At 40.2% G+C, this 15914-nt stretch overlaps 1 protein-coding gene across 1 annotated transcript in view; it reads right to left on the bottom strand.

The window, feature by feature from the left end:
- The window catches only part of dpp10 (dipeptidyl peptidase like 10), a 75154-nt gene that overhangs the window by 22574 nt on the left and 36666 nt on the right, over positions 1-15914 (bottom strand). Inside the window, exons 4-5 of the mRNA XM_028392956.1 lie at positions 12342-12436; positions 12077-12151 (exon numbers count right to left, since the gene is read on the bottom strand). Of these exons, the coding sequence (XP_028248757.1) occupies positions 12077-12151; positions 12342-12436 (170 nt within the window). The remainder of the gene's footprint in view (positions 1-12076; positions 12152-12341; positions 12437-15914) is intronic.

Here is a 15914-nt window from a genome sequence, read left to right as displayed (position 1 = left end):
TGGGCATTTAATAATAGTAAATCTGCATACAGACCATCAATTATGGAGACTTTAGTAACTGCATCTCTAACCAAAACAGGAGAGAGAATCACCATGGGCGTCATCCCAAGCTGGGACAGAAACAGATCTAACTCTGATGGCTCTGGCAGATGCTTGTGTTCCCTGCAGTGTGCTATGCACCCACTGGGTACCAATGAAGACACATGCACAACATTTTGATGTAAACCGAAGATTTCTCAAGTGGTACTTGAGAGTTCTTTTAAGTAACATGTGAACAAACTGTGTGTGAGTGAGGCTGTGAATGAGAGCTGCCTCAGTGAAAGAGGTGCACGTTGAAAAAAACAATCCTGAGAAATGGTTACGGCACATTTTTATGTTACTGTGGATGTTACCTCAAGATGTATTGCACATCCCAGTGGCACAAATAAGAACTTTGAGTGCTCCCTGGTCTGACTAGCACAGGTGAGCCAGAGGCTATAAGTGCTCTACATCATCTTGGAAGGTGACATCCAAGATAGAGTTCATTTCAGCCAGTTCCTTCAGGCTGTCCAGCCCAACAGAGGATAAACGGTTTTTTTTCTCTCCTTTCTTTTTGAAATTGAGTTATGCCTGCTGGCATGCTTCTTCCCCAGCACACAATGGCAAAAACATGACTTGACTTCCTCAGCAGGAGAGCCATAAATCCAAAACCCAGGTCTCATCAGTCCAGCATGCCACACACTTACACTCTGATAGGTAAATGTTACAGACTTACTTTCTCCTCCTCATCCCCGGTGACATTTTGTTGGGCTAAAAGATCTGACATGTATGTCTGAGACATCTGTTATGGAAGACCTCAAGTCTCCTCATGTCTGTACTGACCACGCACCAACACTCTGAACCATACAGGAGAACAGATTGATATTGCTGTTGTACAGAAGCATCTTTGTATTGTTCAGACCTCCAGATGTAACACAGTTGGGAGAAGGCACCCTGAGCTTTTCATAGTCTTGCTATTATCTCCTTCTGCACTGTGCTGTCCTTGCCGATAAGGATGCCAAGGTAGGTAAAGTCTTCCACAAACTCAAGTGCTGCTCTATTCACATGGATGAGTGCTGTGGGTGTGGAGATTAGTTTTCCAAATGTTTTGGAAGAGGTCAGTGAGATGTCGACCTTCAACCTTTCCGCATGGATAGCATCCAGGTCACATGCCTTGCCAGACTTTAGGGATAGGATGGTTGTTTTACCCTTGGCAAGGTTAAGGGGGATGGTGTTGACATCCAGGATGTCATCTGTCAATATGATGTCGGCATGTTGTTCTGGTTCAGGGTGGTTGAGCACTTCCTGGAAATATTGGACACATCAAGCTGCTTGCTCACATTCTGATGAAGAGATGTCGCCATCCTTATCCCTAGATATTCCTAAATGATAATACCAATAAAAACTGCTGACTGTGCCAGACCTGTTTTAATAAAGCAGATGCTAAACTTTATAGAAAATTGTATATATTTCCCTATATGTGATATAAAATTAAAACAATTTCAATTTGTCAAGAACTGTCAGAACAGATTTGACCCGCATGAGCAAAGCGTCAAAGAAAAGCCTTTGCAGTCCAAAAAAGAAAAAGAAAAAGAAAAAACACAGAAGCAAATAATTTGTGAGATCTGATGGAGGGAATAATGTGCTCTGGATTCAAATAATGAGATGATCCTTAGCTTACAAATGGACTGAAAACAAAACAAAGCAACTATCAAATGGCTTTGTCAAATCCCAGAGTCTCATGGAACTAATCTTGCATGAATGAATGCAAATAAAGTTTTCAACAAGCCAATCCTGGAAATGGCTTTTTGTTAAGCAACAATTACAAAAAAAAACAAACATGTTTCTTACAGTGTTCAAATATTTGACATTGGATGCCGTTTCAAAGATTTGAATTGAGAGATGAGACTAATATCCAATATATTGTAGTCCTAGTGTTGGTAGTAGTTCTGATAACAGCAAAGACGAAGAGTGGATGGACGGGCTAACGAAACCTCAGACTGGTACCATGGAAACACTAGCGTAATGGCCAGGTGAAACATAAATAAATGACTAAAGAGTAGCCAATTATTTTATTACATGTCTTAATGGTAGCTGGAAAACTTCCTCATGTTCAATGACACTACAGACCTTACCTAAACCAAAGCAAGTAGTTAGCCTAACCCTAACCATGAGTAATTCAATGTAAGTGAAAGTAGAAGTGAAGTGACCACATGCCACAGGAAGCATGAAGCCCCACCCTCCTGACTGAACATCTGCAGTGGCACCCCTTTAACTTCTGTGGACACCTGGTGGCATTCATACACATATATGTCAGCATCACAACAAGTTTCATCATCTTGGAAAAAACGTGATAACATGTCATTACTGGAGTAGGTGACATATACATATATACACTCAACAAAAATATAAACGCAACACTTTTGTTTTTGCTCCCATGTTTCATGAGATGGACTTGAAGATCTAAACTTCATTCCAGATACACAATATTACCATTCCTCTCAAACATTGTTCACAAATCTGTCTAAATGTGTGATAGTGAGCACTTCTGCTTTGCTGAGATAATCCATCCCACCTCACAGGTGTGCCACATCAAGATGCTGATCTGACATCATGATTAGTGCACAGGTGTACCTCAAACTGCCCACAATAAAAGGCCACCCTGAAATGTGCATTTTGTTTCTGCTTTATTGGCGGTCTGGGGACTCAGAACCAGTCAGTATCTGGTGTGACCACCATTTGCCTCATGCAGTGCAACACATCTTCTTCGCATAGAGTTTATCAGATTGTCTATTGTGGCCTGTGGAATGTTGGTCCACTCCTCTTCAATGGCTGTGCGAAGTTGCTGATATTAGTGGGAACTGGTGCACGCTGTCGTATACGCCGGTCAAGCACATCCCAAACATGTTCAATGGGTGACATGTCCGGTGAGTAAGCTGGCCATGCAAGAACTGGGACATTTTCAGCTTCCAAGAATTGTGTACAGATCCTTGCAACATGGGGCCGTGCATTATCTTGCTGAAACATGAGGTGATGTTCATGGATGTATGGCACAACAATGGGCCTCAGGATCTCATCACGGTATCTCTGTGCATTCAAAATGCCATCAATAAAATGCACCTGTGTTCTTCGTCCATAACAGATGCCTGCCCATACCATGACCCCACCACCACCATGGGCCACTCGATCCACAACATTGACATCAGCAAAGCGCTCACCCACACGACGCCACACACGCTGTCTGCCATCTGCCCTGAACAATGTAAACCGAGATTCATCCGTGAAGAGAACACCTCTCCAACGTGCTAGACGCCATCGAATGTGAGCATTTGCCCACTCAAGTCTGTTACGGCGACGATCTGGAGTCAGGTTAAGACCCCGATGAGGACGACGAGCATGCAGTTGAGCTTCCCTGAGACGGTTTCTGACAGTTTGTGCAGAAATTGTTTGGTTATGCAAACCAATTGTTTCAGCAGCTGTCTGAGTGGCTGGTCTCAGACGATCTCGGAGGTGAACCTGCTGGATGTGGGGGTCCTGGGCTGGTGTGGTTACTCGTGGTCTGCGGTTGTGAGGCCGGTTGGATGTACTGCCATATTCTCTGAAACGCCTTTGGAGACGGCTTATGGTGGAGAAATGAACATTCAATGCACGAGCAACAGATCTGGTTGACATTCCTGCTGTCAGCATGCCAATTGCACGCTCCCTCAATGCTTGTGGCATCTGTGGCATTTTGCTGTGAGACAAAACTGCACATTTCAGGGTGGCCTTTTATTGTGGGCAGTTTGAGGTACACCTGTGCACTAATCATGATGTCAGATCAGCATCTTGATGTGGCACACCTGTGAGGTGGGATGGATTATCTCAGCAAAGCAGAAGTGCTCACTATCACACATTTAGACAGATTTGTGAACAATGTTTGAGAGGAATGGTAATATTGTGTATCTGGAATGAAGTTTAGATCTTCAAGTCCATCTCATGAAACATGGGAGCAAAAACAAAAGTGTTGCGTTTATATTTTTGTTGAGTGTATCTATAGACATAGATATATAGATGTAGATGTGACGTTCATTGTGAGGATGTGTTAAAAGCCTTGATTGTAGTACTGTATCTTTCTCCAAAGAGTATTTTAAGAAACACAGCAGGTGTTCATTAATTTTATGGCTTTGGATCAGAGCCTGAAGCGCTCATGCACAACCCATAACAATAAGGTGGAACATCAATAATACAGACTCTTGTTAATAGAGAAAGTGAATTACTGTTTAGAGAGAAGGGGAGAGGATTCACAGAGAGGAGAGAACCAAGTGACTCATATTGACTTTATTCAGAGTGTATCTTCTCAGTGCATACTGAGTGCTGACACAGGGGTTGAGTGTGCTCACTATGAATTTGCACGCGTTATTACAAATGTCTTTCTGTTGTGGAGAACTGTGTCTGGAAGTAAAACTGGTTTTCTCCAAGGTGCATTTGACACGTTTTTCAAACTCTGACAAATTTCTTCCATTAAATAGAAAAAGTCTTTACGGGCCCCAAATGAACTTTTTCACAGTATTCCATTACATATAACGCTAGAGAGCTCACAGGGGTGTGGTGAGATTTGTTGTACAATGCTGCTGAGAGGTGCCAACATAACGAAAATTTGAAAAACGCCCTCTTTTTTAATATTATAGTATTTTATTTGATCCAAACCCTTTGGAAAAACCTGCATTTAATTAGCCACAGCTTCCAATATTTGCAGCTGAGGGTTAAAAATAACGATCTTCCTGGTCAGATTTTTTGTAATTAATTGAAACTACAGTTTTGGGTGGCAGGGTAATGAGCCTCAGAAAACTGGAAATGAGGAACAGGTGATAAAATGGATCTGACACAAAGGTTTAGGCTGCTAATGTTACTTAAGTCAAAGTTTTGTCATTGTACTAACAAAGGTAAAGAGTTATTAAATGGCTGCATTCAAAACATGACATTAAGTTTGCTGTACATGAGCAAAAATACAAAAAAAAACAACATAAATGTGACTCTTGGCTTGGGGACCAAGAAATGTGTTTGGAGGTCCTGTCTGTGTTTCTACCTGTAGCTACTCGAATGGCCTCAGTCTGTCATGTTAGTGACATTTCTTGTGCCTGGGGGAAATAATAAAAGCTTTCTCACTGCAGAAAAAAATAGTTTGCTCCTAATTTCAGAATCCAATAAAAAGATCACTGAGTCAAAATGACCTTTTGTTAAATTTTGCTAGTGATTCAACACTGGAATGGACTGGATAAATACTTGGTGTAAAATATGTATGTGTGTCTTTTGTATAATATGAGCCCAGTTCAGAAGTTCAATTTCAGCCCTTAAGACATGATCTTTACATTAAACAACATATGCCTAAGATTAAGAAACCTTTATTAGTCCCACAATGGGGAAATTGCATCTTTTGAGCAAGACAAAGGAAAAAAGAGAATCTTATAAGTGTCACCACAGAATAGGTGGGTCTCCTTGTCCCCTTCCTTTACAACACCCCTACTTGCCAGTATAGAGAAAAATCAATATCATCCTGTGAGTCATTCCCTGGACAGATGTGAACAGTGAAAGACATGCTGGCCAAAATGCTATCAAAGAACAACAATGCTTTACAGTAAAAAACAGACACTGCAGCATCATGTAGCTATCCAGTTGCTATGGTGACATAGCTTGTTGGTATGCTTTCAGGTACAAAGCTTTGAACTTTCATGTTTGTGTTTCTGCACTGGCTTCTTGTTATAACAGACCCATTTTCAGACATTACACAAAAACACACCATTAACTTGCTCTAAGACAAATTGAAGAAATATTTTATCTCTCCTACAGTCCAGAGTTTTACTCACACATTAACATTCCAAACTTCAAAAGGAAACTGTACAGCTTCTGCTTTACATGGTCAAAACTTTCAGATAGGGAAAAAAAAACTTCAGTATTATAATTATACAAGATATATCAGGTGCTGCTCACGGCACTAAAAGAAAAAAAATCTGATTTAAAAATTGAAATTATTAGTCGGAGGTATGTGTTCAAACACAATATGAAATTATATAAGTGCTTAAGTCCACTGGATCCAGCTGCCTTTTTAGAGCAGCAACAGTTAAAAAGCTCCATAATTGACTGCTGTAAATGCTAATGCTAACAGCTAGTAAAAACTTTATGTAAGTGATGGATCATAAATTCATGGAATGAATGAATCATCTCTGTCACTGTATGTCCTTCATGGTTGTGGTGCAGTAAATAAACTGACAGGCTTTTAAAGGACGCAGTCAGAAAGGCAGGTGTTGCACTTTCACAACAAACCCACAAAAGGCGTAGTTTTGATTTTGTTGCCGTGATTGTATAAATATATGAGATGCTATCAGTATTTGCTGCAGCGGCCACCATTCAGAAGGGCTCATTGTGAATTTATTTAAAGACAAACATACAGACATGTTGTGTTGGGACGCAGGTGCTGTTTTCCACTATAAAATTATACATTAGGAGGATATGTGTTTGTTTTTTCCTGAAAATACCAGGTGGGCTCAGCTGTGAGAGTTTCCGTCTCGTCTTTTCCTTTGTTATTCAGCATTATAACTGTGACTCCCCACTCGCTTTCCACCACTTAACTCATTTGTTCTTTCATCAACAATTTCTTCAGGTATGTCACTGGAATATGAAGTCTTCTTATTTGAACAATGTTTTTAAGACATCTCTGCAAGGCAAAGGAAGGAAACGGCTTGTCTGCTTCTATAGCATATAACAGTGCAGTAATTTAATCCCATTATGTCACGACATGCAAACAGTGGAAGCTGTCACTCAGAATAAGAAAAATCTGTCAAGTTCAAACCCACACGTCTGTGCCTTAAAGATAATTGTCTGTCTTTTTTCCTAATGTTTCTTCCTTCTCAGTGGAAATAGAAAGGAGCATATGCATATTAAAACAGGAGGGTAAAGTAGCAAATGTCTCACATCAGATTTGATGAACAGAAGCTTGCTGTCAGCAGAGACAAACAGGAATCCAGGAGATTATGGGCTTTTATCGAGCTTAATCACTCTCAGACACAGCTGCAGCCAGATAACCGTATGTAATCCTATAGATAGGTGAAGCTACAGGAGCTTTCTTCAACACCTTGTAACAGGAAAACTCCTCTAAAATCCATATAACCACCTGAAAGCACTGTAGCTATGAGCTGTGAGTACAAAGACTCTGCTCTATAGAGCAACTTATCAGTTCAAAGCCAGCAACAGATCAAAGTGATTAGAAGAATGCTGCTTTACTTATTTTAGAGCAGATCCAGACCACTTTGTTATTCTTTTCATCATTTATTACAGATTGCCTGCATGCACACGCTACATTACAGATTTTATAGATCAAAGCCCACCACAAGCCCACATTAAGGCCATTAAGGAAAAATAAAACATTTCTGCACACAAATAATACTGAATACAGAACACAGCTCATTATAGACAGCAAACACATGGGGTTTGTATGTTGCAAATATAAGAGTACTACACTCACAGTTTTACAACTAATAAATCTGCAGGCTGAGTCTATTATCTAATAGTCTAATAGATATCTAATGATCTCACTGAAACAATCAGAAAATCTTATTGATTTAATATATATATAATTAAAAACATGAAACTGAAGCGAGGTGTGGTAAACAAACACTTGTAATGTAGGCTGGAGGGAAAAGCTACTGAAAGAAATCATTGGTTAGTTTTCATTAAGAAGTCTATGGATGAAGATGATGAATACTATGTTTTTATGTTTACAATGTATCAGCTGACTTCCTTTAAGTGTCCAGAGGTCTGTGTTAAGTCTGTCTGTCTCACATTTCAGCACTTCCTCCACATTTCCTTAATGTTTATTAGCAGCTCCTACATGTACTAAAGCACCACCTTTCAATAGTCATACTCATTCTAATATATCCCAGGATGCAGTAGGAAGAAGCAACGAGATATAGGGGGGCTAACCCAATCAGAGACCCACACTGAATGAGCTGTGAAAAGAAGAAATTAAAACTGATACTAAGCCAGATTGTATGTATATATATATATATATATACACAGTATATATCTCATTTTCCTCTGACATGGAGCTCCGTTGTTGTCCAGCTGTTAGAAACCACATATACACCACATGTCCCTCCATTACTATACACAAAAAAATCATTGAAGTTTATATAGAATCAGTGGACCACTGCCAATGCTCTCACTGTGGTGTCTGCCTGGCTCAATATGTGAAACTCTTTCAGTAGCTCCATATACATGCAGCGACTCATGTTCACCTTCTGCTGATAATATCTGTCACATCAGATCATGACCCTGTGTTACTGAACTGAAGTGTTCAAACGCTGTTTCTGTGGGATAAAAATCTGTCATTGCACAGTCAAAAAGAGACGACTGAAGGTGTCAGTGACATAGCAAAAAGTATTTAACCACTTTTTATAAGGCAAAATGATCTAATCTTCAACGTATGTAAACACTGGTGTTTACATACATACTGCCTAAAAGATTTGGCCATGACTGTTGATTTAATATACGCTGAATAAAAGTTAAATGGCCAAACCACCTACAATTAGGTCTAAAATTCTGAACATTCATACAGAGCTGATGTTTAGAACTGCTTTTGAAACAAGAAACTAAAGAGGGAGCCAGTAGCTGTCAGAGTGCTGGCGTTAGCCCTGAACTCCACAGGACATTTAAGGAAGGCACGGCCACAGCTACCAACCAAAGTACAGTCGTTCAAGCTATATATTCATTTTGCTAAGATTATATTTCTAACGTGCAGAGCTCTGTAGCCATGTGGACCAACTCCAGACTGACTCCTAAGATGTGTGTGTTCAGTAAGAGCTAAAGGCTGTGAGTATGTGCACGTGTTAAATTGGTGAAAATGTTATTTAGCAGCTGTTTTAGTCTTTTGTGAAATCCACTAAAAATAAGACCTTCCTGTCTTTGAAAAGTCATAGGGTATTTTTCACTGATGTGATGAGACGCAAGAAGATGACGTGACTTCACCAGACAAAGCCACAGTGAGGGAGGATGATCTGAGCTCTCTGTCTGTCTCCTCTGGACTGATGTGCATTGTTCCTGCTGCCTGACTGAGGCTGATCAAGCTCCTTGCCCTCCATATGATTCTCCTTTAGCTAAGCCTGCCAGCGGGGGCATGTCTCTGTCTCCGTCTTGGACAGGATCTATGATTGGAGCTGCTCCAATCCTCTCATTTTGCCTGGCTTTGGTCAAAACCATTCACACATCACATTGTGAGGTCATACGTATACTATAGATATGGCTACACTCCAAAACAATCAAGCTATGTGGACAGGCGAAACATCGTTTCAATATATTTTCGCAAAATAAGTCATGATGTTGGTGCTGCTGACTACAAACAATTTTATGGTTAAAAAAGCTGATTATTATGCACCATTACTTCTGTAAAACAAATTGTAATATCTGAACCAAAACAAATGATTAATGTAAGAATTAGAGGAGGGAAAAAAACTCGAATCAATCTGTCACATCTCTACCAGGGTACTAAAATTGTCCACAAGCCGTGATGAATGTTTTATTCCATTCAGCGCACCAGAGATGAACCTATTAGAAAAGCAATTTATTTTTCCAAGAAAAACTGCTGTTATTGCTCCTTATCACTAAGGTGTCAGGCTCAATGTTCTTTGTTGTTTGTTTTTTGCAATTGGATGCACAATCAAAAATGAATGTAGGAAAAGGGATATACTGTGTGGGACCTTATAAGTCCAAATCAAGTCGGTCTATGGCTGAAGTAAGCTGTTCCAGCCACAGACTGACACCATCATTTCTTTTTCAGAGGTTTGTTTGTTTCTCTTTGGTGTCACTGCTTGGTTTGAGAAATGCATCTGCAAAGTACACACATCCATCTGATGCAGTGCTGCTGGACAAGGATAAGCTCATGATTAGAAACACAATCATATCCAGTGATCACCGCGGAGACATTTGGATCACACACGCTCCTCATCACCTCCAGTCTGATGAAGAGCGTCTCCATGTGGTCATTTTTGTTGTTTTTGGCAGCAATGGAACATCTTATGTTTTCTGAGCTTTCATTGTCTTTGATGCTTTGGACCGTTAGTGTAGGGAAACACCCTGGACAGCGACGGTAACTTCCGGTCCACTTCCGTCGTCGTGACTCTGACCACGCCTGGTTTTCCTGTGATTCCCTGAGACCTGTTGTCTATTTGAGCTCTCACTAATCTTCCATTCTCTGCCAGATCGTCTTGTGAATTTTCTTGTCAGTTCCAGCGTGTCTTTGATTACTTTCTCGTGTACTACCTCCTTTGGACCTAGTTTTAGATTTTTTGTCTTGTCTGTGCCTTCGCCTGTGTGGACTGATTTCTGGTTTGGACTTTGGTTTGGACTCTGTACTCTGGTTTGCTCTTTGCTTATTCTCTGCCTGTTCCCCCTGCCTCCCAGACTGCTTTTCTGGTTACCAACCCCTAGCCTAGACTACGACCCTGCCTTGGTCCCGCTTCAGCTCTGTAGCATAGTATTAAAAAACATTTTATTCCATATTTCTAACAGGAATCCCCAGTGTGCCTTCAACATAATATAAAGGGCATTTTGCATTCATGAAAGAAGCTAAAGAACAGGAACCTGGAATGATTTTTATTCTTAATACTAAAGTAGGAAACTAAGCAGCTAATCATTTATTTTTATGGTAATGAACTTTGTATTAAAAGCTTCATTTAAAAACAAAATGATTTGGTGGATTGTTTTTTCTATTTCATTCTGCAGTTGCAGCTGCAAACATATTAACTTGTGAAGTTGTTACATGCATCCTGGTTATGTAATTAATTATTCATCAGCACTTCAAAAGGCAAAATGCACCGTACAACATTTTTTAATATTTATGACTTTACCAAATCAACTCTACTCTGCTCTTTGCCTTTAATACTCATGTCAGACCTGCAGCCAGTCAAGCAGTGAAGTAGAAGGTTTGAGAAGAAGAATGTTTTCAGAAGTTTCTTTCGATTCAAAGTCACTCAATCAACACAAATGTCTCATCAATCTATAATGCAATTTCCAGATCCTTTCTTCAATGTAACCTTGTGCTAAAAGTACACCTGGCCTCTGGGTATTGGGTGCATTGTTCCACATTGTAGAAGTAACCCTTCATTTCAAAATATGCAAATGAGCTTTGATTAATCGCCTTGTCACTAATCCTCATGGTTGATCCCTTCAAGAGTGGAGGGTCCAATTTGCATATCTCATTTTGCATCTACTTCTTTTCTGATGGAAAGCTGGTAATTATGGTTCAAGCCTGCCCCTGCTACACTATTAGTGAATGACATTACCTGCCACTCTCACACAGGCCACAATGGAATTTTAATCACCCCCTGACCCAATCCCCTGTCAAAATTTATTAAGCCTCCAATGGCTGTTAGTGTACATGTTTATTCAACCCTGACGTGGCTTTTCAGCATGACTTCCTTCTACAAGTCTGCACTGCTCTTTTGAGATGTAAGTGTCAGGAGGTACGGAAGGTGGATCTGTTTGGTTTTCTCTATGTGAACTCTTCAGGACATTAAAGGCACAGTATGACATGGTACAACACAGGGTGGTATGTTTTTGTATCTTGATCAGCCTTCTAATGACTTTTTATGTGGCTTAATATGATAGCATTATATTTCTGCGTCTTTCTCAAAATTGGACATGTAAAAGCTTCTGCAAGAAAATGGACAGAATACTCAGAGCAAGAGTGAGACAATTAGCTGACTGAGAATGAGAGAGCCTGAAAACATTCTTTGCAGGAATTGATGCACAGGGAAATTGCCCAGACTTAGAGAAAAGAGACAAGCATACAATCCAGTGTTCATGTATGAAACATGGGATCCACACAAACAAGGCTTCAGGTGATACCAGGCAACAGATACTGCTCTTAACTTCTTAACACACACTTGAACAGTCATGTGTGAACTCAAATGAAATCTCACATAGACAGATGAATCTTATGAAAACCAGCAGATCTCAAATGCTATATTTGCCTGGGATGTTCTTTCTGCAGAAACAATCATAATACATGTACTTTTAAGCCACTTACCTGCTTCACATCATATGCAAAGAGCACATATTTCAGGTCAGGAGAGACAGAATACTTGGCCACATTGAAATTAACCTAGTGAGAATTACACAGAAAGAGAAAAATAATGAATAAAATGCACACAACCATGCTACATACCAATTTATGTCTTTTTTATTATATTATATTGTCAAAAATAGAATAATAAAAAAACCCTTGCATGAGGTGTGGACAAACTTCTGACTTGTATAATATCATTTACTATACAGGACCAATATATACTTACAAATGTTGTGTTCGTCAGCACAATTTCAGTTTCATTCGTGACAATGTTGAACTTGATGACATGGCCGTCACTGTTCCTGTAGATGACTTCAGAGTCTGTGTGTAGAAAGAGAGAGAACAAAGAAAAAAAACATCAACATGAAGTAAACTGAATTCCAAAAGCTGTCAAAAAACATACAGAGAAACACTTAAAAGCCAAAACAAAGCAAAGCAGGCGCTCCGACTGTATTTAGAAATACCAAAAATGACATTAAACATCTTTTCATAACAGCAACAACGCAGGAGACAGCCAAAGGGGCCTGGATGTGCGCAACAGGAATGTAATGTGATTAACTGTGAGAATCAAAATTGAGATTTAACTGCCAGATGAACACAAAGGCCCAAGATGTTTCATATTTCAGGTAACGCAGTGTGTTGTGTATTGATGGAAACAGCATTGTGCCGGCACAGGCAGAAAAACATCCCATTGTATCCACCTGGATTGGTCGGACGTGACTGTATTGTTTGTTTTGTGTCAGAGCCAAATTGCGAAGAACAGAGCCCAACTTAAATGTCATGGAGCAGACGTGCGCGTGTACACACATGTATGATGGAATCTAACAAAAACAAATACTTTTCCTATTAAAGATTATAATAATAATTGAATAGGTAATAAACATTTCATGGCTTCAGCATGAAGAGTGGAGTTTCATTATCCTGTCCACAAATTAAAGAGATAATACACAACAAAACGGCGCCCCCTCAATTACATCTCACTCCTTCCAGGTTGTCAAATTTACAGGCATGAACGCAGCTCCTTTTTACATTTGAGCTGGTATTCATTGACAAGAAAGGAACCAAACAGTGAGGCTGAAGCAGCCACACAACCTGAACTACATGCATAGAATGACAAAGAACATATGAATCACTGCTTCAACAAAAAGTGCAGCCAGCAATGTCATAGAAACTCAACAAAGGACAAGTGGAGAGGGATTGTTTGGTGACAGGGAATGACAGTGTTATATAGTGTACATGAGAGTTTACAGTGGGAGAATAGAATAGAATAGAATAGATCAGGTGCGCAGTCATACATACATTCTACTTTTAAACAATATAATGTGTCCTCGAGGATGTATGGGCCCTTCTTGAGACAGTGGGAACTGTGTAGTTCTTCCAGTGTTGAGAGAGGGTAGCCGACGATCTTCTGGGCCACGTTTCTGACCCTCTGGAGCACTTTTTTCTGAGCCGCTGTGCAGCTGGTGAACCATGAGCCGATGCAGTAGGTCTGGATGCTCTCTATGCAGCACTGGTAGAAGGACAGCAGGGGTCTCTGAGTGATGTTATTCTTCCTCAGCACCCTAAAAGAAGAGTCTCTGCTGGGCCTTTTTTAGCAGTTCAGAGGTGTTTGTGTTCCAGAAAATGGGAGATACATATGTCCGTTTTCTTCCTCCAGTAGTCTATGATCAGCCCTTTTGTATTTGTGGTGTTGAGGAGCAGGTTCTCCTTACACCACCCCAAGAGCCACTCCACCTCGTCCCTATAGGCCAACTCATCCCCCCTAGTGACTGATTTACAAAACAAAGAAAAAAAAGAAAGAAAAATACTGTGGACCAACTGCCAGAAATAACTGGCAGACTTTTCTGGCAGTGCTTGCTGGATGGTCATCAGTGCACCTCTCTGGTACAGTGGGAAATATCGCAACAACCATTAAATGGACTCTAATGAAAGATAATGGATCATTAAGACTCTCTGACTTTTCATTTGTTGGCATTATAAGGTAAAAAAAAAAAAGACAATTTGTCCAAAATTTAGTTTTTTGACTCCATCTTGGCTTACAGCGAGTATACAAACCAAGCCTCTGTAGATCAAGCTGAAGCCTTTGGGAAAATTTTATTTAACAGCTCTAAACAACAAAGTGCACGCGGCCCAGCAGGGAGGCGGAACTTTGTCTAAGTTACAGAAGCTTTGTGAAGTGTAGTTTTCTGCATTCTGCCCCAATCACATGTGCTGTATGTATTTATCAAAGAGGCGCAGCAGGCAGAGGCTGCAAGGTGCATCTCTCTCTTCGTTATGCATCACCTTACTAACAGCCTGAGACTGCTAAGGTTAATTTTCTATTCTGCTGAAATTATTGTGGATTTGCTGGGAAAATTCATTCACCTCTTTGTGACCTTACCTCAGATTGCTAGCAGCATTTCTAAACCCCCCAGCTGTGCGCTCAGTCCACTGCTGTTCACCCCGCTGACTCGCACAAACGCACAGCTTGAATTATATCATCAAGTTTGTAGATGACAAGACTGTGGCGTGTCTCATCAGTGAGAAGAGCAAGAACAAGTCAGCATGCAGAGAGAAGGTGTAGCAGCTAACAGAGTGGTGATTGGTTTGGAAATCATGCCGAGCCTTAATATGCTGCAGAAGAGAAGAAAGACTGCTGAGAAGACAGTAATGTGGATGTGAACACCATACAAGGAACAACGCAGCCAGGATGTGCGACACACAAGCAATCAGAACCATCACTTTTTGGAACCATCACTGTGTGAAAAAAATGTTCTTTCTTTAAATGCTCCTGAAGGCTGAATTCTTGGGAAATGTTGCATATTGTTTCACTGTTATGCAGATGACACCCAACTATAGCTGCCCTTTACCCACATTGCCTCCAGTGCACTCACTGGTGTATGAATGTGTATGAATGAATCGGCGGTGGTCGGAGAGGCCGTAGGCCATTCAAACTAGTTTAGTTTAGTTGGTAGTTTACCACTGCCACCGTGTAAAAGTGGTGAGAATGAATAATGCATCTGTAAAGCGTCTTTGAGTGTCCTAAAAAGCACTATATAAGTTCGATGTATTATTATTACTATTGATTTTAAACATCACATCCTGAATAGCACATGATGGGTGAGGACTTTTGGTGATGATTAGTGGTGGATGCTCTGTGGGTTCTGACACCTTTTTAGCAAACTGAGCTCTAGTAGCTTGTTTGTGAGTTTTGAGTCATCTTTTCAGTTCCACTGAAATGACGTCTGTGCCTCCTGATTTAGAATGATCCCAGGAATGCAGTAATGAACTGCTGTCATGAATACATACATGAAAGTCAGTGAAATCCTCGCTGGAAAACACAACATGGTTATTATTCCATTCCACTAAGTGGATTCCATTACTGTGCAGCACACTTCCAGCTAAAAATATTTTTAAAAATGAGTATATTATCTTAAAAAATATGGCAAAATCCCAAAAGAGAAGTGGTGTTCATTTGATAAATCAAATACTGAGGGACCACAGAGCAGTGATTTTTCTAAGGCCATCTCATACACTCATACCATAACTGCTTAAAAGGCAAGCAGAGGGTGCAGAACAATAGGTGTATTAAGTGCAAAAGACAACAGCAGCACTTTAGTTACCATCTTCAAGACACTCAAACATCTTTGCTCAAATTATTTACAACATTCTGATTTTTGATGGAGCTCTAAAAAAATCAAAACAAGATTGAGGATTCTGCTGGAGATCTCAGCCTCTAAGCAGTTGCACACAATAATATCATATCACAGTCAAGTCAACACCACTGAAAGACCACCATTGACACCACTTCTTCTCTGTG

The sequence above is a fragment of the Parambassis ranga genome, chromosome 21 (genome assembly GCF_900634625.1).
Source record: "Parambassis ranga chromosome 21, fParRan2.1, whole genome shotgun sequence".
NCBI classification, from domain to species: domain Eukaryota; kingdom Metazoa; phylum Chordata; class Actinopteri; family Ambassidae; genus Parambassis; species Parambassis ranga.
The sequence above is the reverse complement of the archived record's forward strand: the minus strand, read 5'-3'. Positions and strand labels throughout refer to the sequence as shown.